This window comes from Eubalaena glacialis, chromosome 4, assembly GCF_028564815.1.
Source record: "Eubalaena glacialis isolate mEubGla1 chromosome 4, mEubGla1.1.hap2.+ XY, whole genome shotgun sequence".
Lineage (NCBI taxonomy): Eukaryota > Metazoa > Chordata > Mammalia > Artiodactyla > Balaenidae > Eubalaena > Eubalaena glacialis.
The window spans coordinates 127,254,130-127,266,415 of record NC_083719.1 but is presented as its reverse complement, the minus strand read 5'-3'; the positions used below and the strand labels follow the sequence as shown (position 1 = coordinate 127,266,415).

The 12,286-nt window shown below is 53.9% G+C and overlaps 1 protein-coding gene across 6 annotated transcripts in view; it reads left to right on the top strand.

Annotated features, from left to right (window-relative positions):
- PDGFRB (platelet derived growth factor receptor beta) overlaps positions 1-12,286 on the top strand; it is a 39,110-nt gene that overhangs the window by 17,298 nt on the left and 9,526 nt on the right. For 3 of the 6 annotated variants that reach the window (XM_061189844.1, XM_061189845.1, XM_061189846.1), the window contains exons 3-14: positions 673-996; positions 1,525-1,791; positions 2,513-2,640; positions 2,756-2,927; positions 3,472-3,664; positions 4,372-4,487; positions 5,823-5,946; positions 6,380-6,591; positions 9,015-9,109; positions 10,156-10,288; positions 10,833-10,937; positions 11,290-11,400. In XM_061189844.1, coding sequence (XP_061045827.1) covers positions 673-996; positions 1,525-1,791; positions 2,513-2,640; positions 2,756-2,927; positions 3,472-3,664; positions 4,372-4,487; positions 5,823-5,946; positions 6,380-6,591; positions 9,015-9,109; positions 10,156-10,288; positions 10,833-10,937; positions 11,290-11,400 — 1,980 coding nt within the window. Of the gene's footprint in view, positions 1-672; positions 997-1,524; positions 1,826-2,512; positions 2,641-2,755; positions 2,928-3,471; positions 3,665-4,371; positions 4,488-5,822; positions 5,947-6,379; positions 6,592-9,014; positions 9,110-10,155; positions 10,289-10,832; positions 10,938-11,289; positions 11,401-12,286 lie in introns of those variants that run through there. The other 3 variants (XM_061189849.1, XM_061189848.1, XM_061189850.1) reach the window with 2 other exon arrangements.

The following is a 12,286-nucleotide window of genomic DNA, read 5'->3' as shown; positions in this document are numbered from 1 at the left end:
AGTGACCAGCCAAAGGCCCACCCAAAGATGACTGACCCACTGGCTGAGCACCCACCCGTCTAAGTGGGTGCTTATTTTCACCTCATGTTCCCTGCCGAAGTGGGCCAGGGTAGGGAGGGCGAGGCTTACAGAATCCTTCCCCGGGGGGTGTCAGCAAGGGGAGGGGAAACCAATCACTTGACATCCCCCGATCCCCAGTCCCCTTCAGCCTCCAGGGGCCTCAGTATCTTTCGTGCCCCAGTCTGCCTCACTCTGGACTACCTTGGCCACCACTTCCCCAAGCAGGGCCATCTCTGGGCTTTGGGGCAGAACCTGGACATCTGGGGCAGCTGCAGGGAAGAGGCTCAGAAAGTGACCTGGGAAGTAATGCAGGAACTGGAGGCCTGGGAATTGCTTCCCGAGGATTTCCTGATGCCTTTGGGAGAACATGCCTGCAGCCTGAAAGCTGCACTGCAGAAGGACTCCAAGGCTGGGGGTCTCTAGGCCCTGAGATCAAGAGGCCAGGAGGCCAGAAGGAGTCCCTGGAGACCAGGCCCTGGGCAAGCAGGTCTCAGAGCCATGGGTTCCAGTCTGTGTTCTCTATGGATTAGGGAGGTGTGTTCTTCAGGGTCAGCTGTGGGGAGAGGTGCTGATGCTCTTGTGCCCTGATGTCTGATGCCTCCTCTCCCAAAGGCCAGGCGCTGTTGCTGCCCTTGCTGTTGTTGCTGGGACCACAGGCCTCCTGCGGCCTGGTCGTCACACCCCCGGGGCCAGAGCTTGTCCTCAATCTCTCCAGCACCTTTGTTCTGACCTGCTCGGGTCCAGCTCCAGTGGTGTGGGAACGGATGTCCCAGAAGCCCCCGCAGGAAATGACCACGACCCAGGACGGCACCTTCTCCAGCGTGCTGACACTGACCAATGTCACTGGGCTAGACACAGGAGAATACTTTTGTACCTACAAAGGCTCCCACGGGCTGGAGGCCAGTGAGCGAAAACGGCTCTACATCTTTGTGCCAGGTGAGGGCCCCCGGCCTGTGTACTCACTCCCTTATTCCTCTTCTCAACTGCAGGCATCTGGGGGAAGCTCAGAAAGTGCCTTACTGATATGGTGAAACACACCTGTCTCAGAAATGCAGATGAATCAGGGAATCCAGCCTGGTTCAGTCCAGGAGTATGTTCACTCCCACCCCTTGCTCTGAATATTTGTCTGCTCCCTGCCAGCCCACCCCATTCCTGGTTCCTAAGAACTCTGCATTCTCAGCTGGTTCCAGTACGCACCCTCTTGGCCTCCACATCTCATTTTCCCCATTCTCCAAGCTCCAGGTACCAGCTGCCCTTCAACTTGCAAGTTATCTTCTTTCTCAGGCCAGTGCTGTCCATATCAAATGCTAAAGCTAGAAGGGACCTCTGCGAGCATGCTTATTCTGTAGTGGGTAGACTGAGGCCCAGAGAGAGAAAGAGACCTGTTCAAGGTAACAGAGCAAATCAGGGCATAGCCAGAAACCCAGCTCTTCTGACTCATATTCTTGGCTTCACCTATGGCAGATCCCACTGTGGGCTTCCTCCCGGTTGACCCCGAGGAACTATTCATCTTTCTCACGGAAATAACTGAGACCACAATTCCATGCCGAGTGACGGATCCGAGACTGGTGGTGACGTTGCATGAGAAGAAGGTGGATGTCCCACTGCCCATCGCCTATGACCACCAACGTGGCTTCTCTGGTACCTTTGAGGACAAGACCTACGTCTGCAAAACCACCATCGGGGACAGGGAGGTGGATTCGGATGCCTACTATGTCTACAGCCTCCAGGGTGAGCCCCCTTTCTGGCCTGGTGCTCAGCAGAGGCAAGTATGACCCTCCACAGAGGTACAGACCTTTTTGGATAATACAGTGTGCAATTCCATTTTTCACTGAATTCTCACTACAGCCTTGGAAGGCAGGTGTGTTGCCCCATTTTACAGATGAGAAAACTGAGGCTCAGAAAGAGGATGGTGTATGTCCAAGGTCACAGGAAGCATTAGTGATGGAGCTGAGCTGTATACTGCAGTGGGCAAAGGCACAGGCTCTGAACCAGTGGGGTTTGAATCCCAGCTCTGCCACTTCCCATCTGAGTGACTTTGCACAAGACACATAATCTCTCTGAGTCTGCTTCTTCCTCTGTAAAATGGGGATAATACTGACTGCTTACCTAGTGGGATTATTGTGAAGATTAAATAAAACAGAAGATGAAGAGTACGTGGTTGTGCTCAATAAATTTCTTCTGTACTCAGATGCCCAGAGAGTAGTTTGATTTCAAAATTGTTACCCCTTCTAGAATGTCAGCTTCGTGAGGACAGGAATTTTGCCTGTTGTGTTTCCTGCTAAAGCCCCAGTGCCTAGAATAGTAGGTATTTAATAAATATTTGTTGAAAGAGTGAATCTTCCACACCAGTTATCCCTTCCCTCTCTGGACCCCCACCCCCTCCCTAAACGGATGTGCTGGTGGCTGGGGGGGTGACTTCCTCAGCCCTAAGCCAGTCTCTTTCCACCAGTGTCATCCATCAACGTCTCAGTGAATGCGGTGCAGACTGTGGTCCGCCAGGGGGAGAACATCACCATCATGTGCATTGTGACTGGGAATGAGGTGGTCAACTTTGAGTGGACATACCCACGCATGGAGGTAATGCCGGGCCACGGGTTGGAGGAAGGGACAGGCAGGGATGGATATTTCAGCTTGTAGCCTGACTTCTTGGACCTTTCCTGATGTGGGGGGCTTGCCCCAACTTTCCCTACAGAGTGGGCGGCTGGTGGAGCCAGTGACCGACTTCCTCTTTGAAATGCCCCACATACGTTCTATCCTGCACATCCCCAGCGCCGAGCTGGGAGACTCAGGGACCTACATCTGCAATGTATCAGAAAGTGTGAGCGACCATCGAGATGAAAAGGCCATCAATGTCACCGTGGTCGGTGTGTGCCTTAGGCTTACCCCCAGCCCTCAGTCTGAACTGGACCCAGATCTTGTCACAGCCCTGGGGTACTGTCAGCCGTGTTCTAATCCATCTCTAGCCTTAGTGCCAACCAAAGCCCCATTTTCAGGATAAACCAAAACCAAAGCACAGTACCAGCCCCAAATCCAATCCTAATCCCAACCTAGACTTCCCGCCTAGCCAGAACCCGAGCCCCAATCCGTTTTCTAAATCCCAGCTGCCATCCCCGGCCCAGGCAGCCCCATCCCCAAATTCAGCCAGGCTGTAACGCATCTCCGCCACAATCCTGAAACAGAACACACCAAAGAGCACTACAACCCCAGTCCCAATCTTGAACCCAGCCCCCAAACCAATATCAGCTCCCAATTCGGCTCCTGCTCCAGTCCATCACAGTCCCAACCTGAACCCCAACTCAGGTAACTCCATCGCTGGTTCAGTTCCTAAAGCCTGAGGCCCCGCCCCCAGGAGGTGCTGCCCCATTGGAGGCCGGGCATAGCCCCGCCCCTGACGGCCGCCCCTTGCAGAGAGCGGTTACGTGCGGCTGCTGGGAGAGCTGGACCCTGTACAATTCGCGGAGCTTCACCGCAGCCGGACACTGCAGGTGGTGTTCGAGGCCTACCCGCCGCCCACTGTCATGTGGTTCAAGGACAACCGGACCCTGGGTGACTCCGGCGCCGGCGAGGTTGCGCTGTCTACGCGCAATGTGTCTGAGACCCGGTGAGCAGCTGTCTGTCCTCTTTATTCTTGAAGTTATTATTCTCTGCAGCCGGCAGGCAGCCCACAGCCTTAAGCTACTTGACAAACCTATCGAGGCCCATCTTTCCTGAGAGCCTACTACATGCCAGGCGCCCTACCAGGGGCCTGTGCCAGGCACTGGGGATGCTGCATAGACCAGAACAGACAGTTCCAGACTTCCTAGAGTTTCCTGTCTAGAGGGGAAAACGGACGCTGGTCATACGATCACCCAGATGCTTAGTTGTCCTTGTGATGGGTGGAGTCAGCAGGAAGCAGCCACGGAGAAAAAGGCAGGATGACTGGAGAAGAGGGTGCCAGGCAGGCCACTGCCACCTATGCAAGAATGGTGGCCCTGAGGCTGGAGATTAGCAGGCTGACCTGAGGTGCTGCATGTTAGGATAAAGCAGTGTCAGGCCTTTCTGAAAGGGATGAGATGTGGACGGATGGAGATGGTGCTTCCCCTCCACCACGCCCCCCACCCCATCCATCCTAACCCTCCCTCTTGGCTCACTGGAGCTGCCTATGGGTGGGGATTCAAAAGTCCTGGCACTGCTACTGATACCCATGTGACCTTGGCACTCCCCTTCCACTCCCTGGACCTTGTTTTTCTGTCTTTACAAGGAAGGTGGGGGCTGTAGGAGTTCTTCCAGCTCTGACAGCTGGGTCTCCTGGCCTGTCCTCCTCATCAGGTATGTGTCAGAACTGACACTGGTGCGGGTGAAGGTGGCTGAGGCTGGCCGCTACACCATGCGGGCCTTCCATGAGGATGCTGAAGCCCAGCTCTCCTTCCAGCTGCAGGTCAACGGTGAGGAGCCTTCCACCCTGCTTTCCTTCCCCTGACCCTCCCACCCCCATTCTCTCGCCATTCCTCCACTGTCCATCCACCCGCAGGAGGAGGAGAAGAGAGAGTCCAGGACTCAGGAGGCTGGGTTCTAGGCCAGGCTCTGACACTGAGCACTGCTGTGTGCACATCCCCTCTCTGGGCCTCAGTTACCCCAGCTTTATGAGAAGGTCATTGGGCTAGATTGGTGTTTCCAAAACCTCAGGCATTCACATCCCAGTGGCATGATTTTTCCTTCTCACACACCATTTACACTATACTACTAATTAGATATTTATTGAGCAACTACAATATGCCAGTCCATTCAAGGTTCTTGAGGCCCTGCCATTGTGGAGCTTGCATCCCAGTGTGGGGAAGATAAACATTCAAAACTAGGGGGAAAAAACAGCAAACCATGTACAAGGTTAGAAGGTAACAAGTGCTGTGAAAGAAAACAAACAAACAGAAAAGCTGGGTAAAGAGGGTAGAGAGTCCTGGGGGCAGGGGAGTGGGGAGAGTTACAATTTCAAATAGCATGATCAAGATTGGCTGCATGGAGATGCCATTTGTGTGAAGACTTGAAGAAAGTGAGGGCATTAGCCAAGTGGCTATTTGGGGAAAGGGCACACCAGGCAGTGCAAAGGCAGGAGCAACGCAGAAAGCCTTGTGTAGCCAGAACAGAGTGAAGGGGAGAGCGGTGGGAGATGAGGTCAGAGCTGAGACGGGGCAGTTGAGGGGACAGGAGAGGGTAGATCGTGTAGGCCTTCCTGGGTGCTTGTATGGACTTTGGCTTTTACTGTGACTGAAATGAAGAGCCACTGCAGGATTTTGAGCAGAGAAATGACACGATTATGACTTAATGTTTTGTGAATTGACTTTATAAAAATAAATTTATTTTGAATGAAAAGTGAACTTCTCCACTGTAGGTGGAAAATCAACATCACATGTCATAAATATAAAGCAACCACTAAAATAAACTCTGAGAAAACAAAACAGTGCTATTAAATTCTAACTCCATGTTCTTGCCGGTCCAGGGCTCTGATCCTGAGGCCTGCCCTCTCTTTGTTAAAAGGGAAGATTAGCAAATCTCAGAGAGGTGTTAAAGACAGACTAGCATCCTACTGAGATTCTCCCTTTGAAGTACCCAGAAGGGGAATCTGTCTGTTTTCACATGGTGATTCCTGGTATTTAATGTTCACCTGCAGTCTGAAGCTCCCCTCCCCCCAAGGGAGACTCGGACCAGGTCCTCCCTGAGGGCCTTTCTTACTGACTGTCTATCCTGACCTCTCCACCTCCTGGCCCGTGCCCCTCTCCCTGCAGTGCCTGTCCGTGTGCTGGAGCTGAGCGAGAGCCACCCTGCCAGCGGGGAGCAGACAGTCCGCTGTCGTGGCCGGGGCATGCCCCAGCCACACCTCAGCTGGTCTACCTGCAGCGACCTCAAAAGGTGAGCAGACCCTGGGCCAGGGTCTCCCAGGGTACCCATAGCTGACTGGAAGAACCCAATGAAGGTCATCTAGTCCAACACCTTCCTCTGGGAACACTGTTCCAGGCTAGAGCCATATCCTAGAAGATGTGGCTTCTTGGAGATGCTCTGCATGACCTAAATTGTCGCCTTTCCTTACCTTGACCCTGAGGGTCAAAGGAAGGGAGTGGATTTTGCAATCCAGGTTCTCAATTCTGGGGTAGGAGCGCCCCTGCTGGTCAGTTGAGGGATCACGGGAGGAACCAGCTCAGGACCAGGCAGTGGGTAAAAGGAACTGGACGCGCCCAGCTTCCTTCCACCACCACCCCGTGGCTCTACCTGCTTTTGGCCTCAGTTTTCCCACCCGCATAGGGAAGCAAGGGACTGGAAGCCGACCTGGCTGGTTCTCCGGCAGGTGTCCGCTGGAGCTGCCTCCCACGCCGCTGGGGAACAGTTCCGAGGAGGAGAGCCTGCTGGAGACGAACGTGACATACTGGGCAGAGGAGCAGGAGTTCGAGGTGGTGAGCACACTGCGCCTGCGCCGTGTGGATCAGCCGCTGTCAGTGCGCTGCACGCTGCACAACCTCCTGGGCCAAGACGTTCAGGAGGTCACCGTGGTGCCACATTGTGAGTCCTCCATCCTCCGTAGCCCCTGACGACCCCTCACCCCCACCTCAACCCTGCTGTACTTGGAACTGTGCCTGTGTGCCCACAGCAGGCTAAAGTCAGCATTCAGGGCCACGGCATTCGGGAGCATTGTGGGTGTATCTTCCCAGGCATTTGCACAGGAGCACCATATTGGCACACATGTGTACATCCACGAGTGTGTGTGTATAAACCATGACAATGAACAGTGCTATCTTCTTTTGTATGTACACTGTATGTATGTCCTAAGCTGTGTACGCGAGCATGCCTGATCCTTGGACATGGGTGCAAACCCTGCAAGTGTAGATTTGTAAAGCATGTAATGAAGAATGCCCAATCCCCACATACACGCATAAAGCTAGAGCGTGTGTCTGTAAGCATGTACACAAGCATGTTTATGGGTGTAAACCCACTGAGGGTATGTTTGTAAACCATGTACATGAGCACCGCAATCCCCGGGCAGGTATATAAACCCACGTGTGTACGTCTGTAGGCGTGTACATGCAGGTGCACAATCCCCATACAAGTGTGCAAACAATGTACAACTCCCGTGCACGTGTGCACACTGGCATAGTGCACGTCTGTAAGCGTGGAGATGCAGCACACCTTTTTGTAAAACTGTGCAACCCAGTCCCCGTACATATATGCTTGCTGTGCCATGCATGTCCGGTAGCAGGTACACATCCATGCATAACTCTTATCCATATGAACAGTCCCTACAGTGCCCAGATGCTTTTGCTACCTGCCAGTCCCTGTGCGTGCATGGACCTGTGTGCATGTGCTTCATTTATTCACCTATTTCCTCATGCAGTAAATAGTCACAGGGTCGCAGCTTCTCACTGGAGAAGGCCCAGCCCTGCCTGTCCTCCTAGTGCCCACGGTCCAGAGAGGAGGCAGACAAGGAACTAGGCAACCTCACTGTGGGGGTCAGCATTTGGGGGGAAAGCCTAAAGGGAGAAGGGGCTCCATACCCAGCTGTGGGATTCAGGAAAGTGTCCTGGTAAAAGGAAGCTTTAGGTCAATACCTGAAAGATAACTAGAGTTAGCCTGGTGAGGAATGGTGCTCTGGTCAGACGGAACAGCCTCTGTAAAAGCCCAGAGGCAAAGTGGGTTCAGAGAAATTAAAGGAATTCAACCTGGCTGGAGAACAGAGTGTATATATTTAGGGGCTGGGGGAGGAGATAAGGGGGAGGGGACTAGTAAGGGAGGGGGCTACAGGAGAAGGCAGAAGCCAGTGCAAGCAGAGCTATGAAGTCTGTACAAGGTGTTTTGGACACACTTATACCTACACTTAGGTAGGTCCATGGGCTTGTACAGGCAGATACTGCTCTACGCAGACCTGCCTCCCCCTGCCCTGTGGTGGGATGGGTGATGGGTTTGAATGCATTATCTCACCCACACTCCCACACATGCACACATATCCCTGATGAGCAAGTGGGCACCTGCAGACCAGCTCTGAGCAAAGCAGAAGTAAAGCTTTTGTGTGCCACTGAGGGGGACGCCGTGTACCAGCCCACGGGGAATTTCCATGGCTGGATGGAGGCCCCTCTTTTTACTTGGAGATGGCTCCCTAGAAGATGCAGGCTTCCTTCCCAGGATGGGGAAAAGGAGGAGAGGAGTGATGTTGGTTTGAGTCCCTGAGGAGGAGGGACAGAGCTCTCTAGCGAGCAGAGAAGGGCAGGAGGGTGACACAGGAGGAGGGAGTGAGTTCCCAGGGGACTTCATGGGTGGCCAGAGGGGCAGAACAGGGGAGGTGAGGGTCTGGCTAGGGTGGATGTGGAGGGAGTGGGAAGGAGTGGGTATGTGCAGCAAAGAGGCTGAGGCTTTGGGGGTAGAGGAGACTCAGGGCTTGGGGGGGCGCCCAGAGTTGGCCCTACTTGGTTACCCCAGTTCCCTGGCCCACACCTCGATGTACTTTACAACTACCATCAGTATGGGGGAGGAAACCGGCTCCTTTCTGCAGTCTGGATGCCTCAGGCTGTGGGAGCTCAGTTATTGGGTCCATTGGCCTCTCAGTCAGGCTCTGTCCTATTAGTGACAGCCCCAGTGAGGGTGTGGATTCAGAGGAGAGGTAAACCACAGCCCAGCTGTCAGGAGCTTGCATCCAATCTGGAGCTATGGCAGACAGGCCAGACTGACCCTGGCAAGGGCTGAAGGGATTTGGAGGCCAGTAGTGATCCAGGGATAGTTAACTGAAGGCCATGGGGTATTTATGCAAGGGGCTGGAGGTGTGGCCCAGAGGGGAGAGGCTAAGGGTCTGACATCATAGGCCAAAGGGGGATGGGGCTGGTTCCATTCTGGTCAGGATGGGCAGAGAGAGATTTGTGGTGCCAGAGGTGGATTGAAGGGAGGGGAGCTGCCAAATGCCCTACTTGCTCATAAGCAGCTCTCGTCTCTGCTTCCAGCCCTACCCTTCAAGGTGGTGGTGATCTCGGCAATCCTGGCCTTGGTGGTCCTCACGATCATCTCCCTCATCATCCTCATCATGCTCTGGCAGAAGGTAAGCCCCACCCTTACCTGATGGGTGCAGACTGGCACACCATTTTTTGCATGGACCCCCCTGCCATCCCCTATTGCTGGAGGATCGGGCCATGGTCGGGGCCCAGCATGGAGCTCAGGTGTGAAATGATGCTGGGTGTTTGAGCTGCTTTCAACCCCAGCAGCCTGGGCAACATGGGCCTGGTCCAGGCCATCCAGGGTGCCCTGTCTCTGCTGTGCACCCCGCTTTCCATCCAGAGTCCTGCTCAGGCATCATCCCTGCCCATCGCAGCCACGGGGCATGGGACCTTCAGGGTGGACTGCATGGGCTCCAGCATTCTTCCAACTCTGACCCACAGAGACTCCCAGGATTCTACTGAAAGGCATTCTAATCCTATTAATCTGTCATTTCAATGGACTGTTCTGAGATTTCACCATTCCATGATTCCACCGTAGGATTGCAGCACCCCATGATTCTATCATTCTAAGATTCCAATCCTGTGACTCCAACATCCTATGATTTCAACACTCTTAAGGTTATATCTTTCTGAGATTCCCGCTGTGACTGATCCAGCGTGGGGAGGGGCCATCCACATCCAGTAGAATGTCCCTGCCTTGTGTTACTTTCCAGGGCTGCCTGTTCCTCTCTTCCCATCCGAGGAGCAGCCGAGGTTCTGGGAGAAGCTGGTGAGGAGGTTCTGATGAGCCTGCCCCTCAGCTGTGAGCTGCTCCTCAGCTGTGAGCTGCTCCTCAGCCGTCAGCTGCCCCTTAGCCGTCAGCTGCCCCTCAGCCGTCAGCTGCTCCTCAGCTGTGAGCTGCTCGTCAGCCGTCAGCTGCCCCTCAGCCGTCAGCTTCTCCTCAGCCGTCAGCTGCTCCTCAGCCACCTCCCCCTGACATCTGTTCCCGTGGAGCCCATGAAGGCCTTGGCTCTATTGACAACTTGCTGTATGGCTTCAGATATGCCCCTAATCCTTTCTGGGCTTCAGGTTTTCCTGCCCCATCTGTTTCATAAGGAGCTGGACCTAGTGGTCCCCCTCTGATGATCCATCCCTCGTCTTGGTCCTGCAGAAGCCACGCTATGAGATCCGATGGAAAGTGATTGAATCTGTGAGCTCTGATGGCCATGAATACATCTACGTGGACCCTATGCAGCTGCCTTACGACTCCACCTGGGAGCTGCCGCGGGACCAGCTTGTGCTTGGTCAGCCCAGGGAGGCCTCAAGTGGCAGTCTGGGGACTTGAGGCGGGTGGGAACACTGATGTCTGAGCACGGCCTTGCCATGATTAGCTTTGAGACCTAGGGCTGACGTTCTGCCTTCTCTGGCCCTAGGGCCCCGCCCTCTGTACAGTGGCGGCAAGATGATCCCCCAGGGACCATCCAGCGTTGAGGTCCTATGATCCAATGATGGTGTGAGATGGGACCCCTTCGTGGTGAGAGAGGAAGCATTGATCGAGGGCAGGCTGAGTGCCAGGCCTGTGCTTAGTCTAGCTGGAGAGGCTGAGAGGGCGTGGAGGAGCTGTGCTCCCCTCTGTGGGGAGATGAAGGCTTCCAGGGACTAAAGAGGGGCCAGAAAGCAGGCAGGACTTAGGCGAGACCAGTGCGAAGCACTGTGATTTTAGGAGTGTCCGTCAGAGAAACACCTTAAGCCCAGGGTGGCTTGAGGGGTGTCTAGCTTGACCTCAGAGAGTGTAGGGGGGTGCAGCTTCCTAGTGCGCCAGGAGCTGAGAGATCATCTCTTCCCCAGGACGCACCCTGGGCTCTGGGGCCTTTGGGCAGGTGGTGGAGGCCACGGCTCATGGCCTGAGCCATTCGCAGGCTACCATGAAAGTGGCCGTCAAGATGCTGAAATGTGAGTCCTGGGAGCCCACCCCTCCCTTACCTCTCCCCTGCCCCCTCCCCGCACATTCAGGCACTCCCAGAGCAGGCCTCACGCTGATTCTCCGGGCACAGGAAGTGCAGTCACACCAGAGCCAGCAGCACTCCTGATTCTGCTTTGGGAAAGAAGCTTCCTCACCCTGCCCCCTCCTCCAGGATCTTCCTCCCATCCTCTTTCCTCTTCTCCTGTGCACGGGTCCTCATCACCCTCGGCCACCTGGGTCTTACAGCACAGCCTGGGACAGAAGAGCCAGAATAGGCTCCAGTGGGGTGTCTGCAGGGACTCAGTGACTGGACCAAGCCTGAGGGCCCCCTCTCTCCCTCAGCCACAGCCCGCAGCAGCGAGAAGCAAGCCCTCATGTCGGAGCTGAAGATCATGAGTCACCTCGGGCCCCACCTGAACGTGGTCAACCTGCTAGGGGCCTGCACTAAAGGAGGTACAACCCACCCCTAGAGGATTCTGGGGAAGTGCCAGTGGCCAAGGCCTGGCCCCTCCCCGCCCCCTCCTCAGTTTACGGACAGGACACTCCAGCTGGAGGGTCCGTGCCCACCCTGTCTAGTGCCCTCACTTCGCAGAGCCAGATGGGTGTGGGATTTAGCAAGTCACCAAATCACATCACCTTCAAGACCAAAGGAATCTTTAGTTCACCAGTCCTAGCAGCTTCCAAATCAAGGGGTTCTCTGACATTTAAAAAATGTTCACGATACATTTTATTTTATTTTTACTTATTTATTTGTTTACAATACCTTTTAAAAACTATAAAAAGTGACAGCTCATGTGACACTGAAATGAGTATAGCCCCACCTCTGGAGCCCACCAGCCAGCTTGCTCACTGTGAACTGCTTTCACTCGGATCATAGAATAAGGTCTCTCCAGCCAAATGTGTTTATCTGAAGCTCTGATTACAAGTTAGGCCACAAAAAAAATGTTTTCACTATTTGCAGCTGCTTATTGTGAGATTTGGGATTTTCCTCGGTATTGTGCAACAAAAACAGAATACAGAAGTACGCTGTGTACGTAGGCCAATTTACGTCTGCAATGATCACACATTTCAAAATTTTTGATTCCACCAGTATGTTTAAGCTGCCACTGATTGACTTTAAGTCAGTGTATCGTGTTTGAATTTAAAAAGTAACCTGGTAATAAACAGTTACCTTTGTTTATTGTATATCCTGGGCTCCAGAATCAGCTTTATCAATAACAACTAACCCTGTGCTTGCTACTTGCCAGGCACTGAGCTGAGCTGACAAAGGCATTGTCTCATGAATACTCAATGCAGCCCTTTGGGGTGGGTATTACTAGCCCCATTTAATAGATGGGGA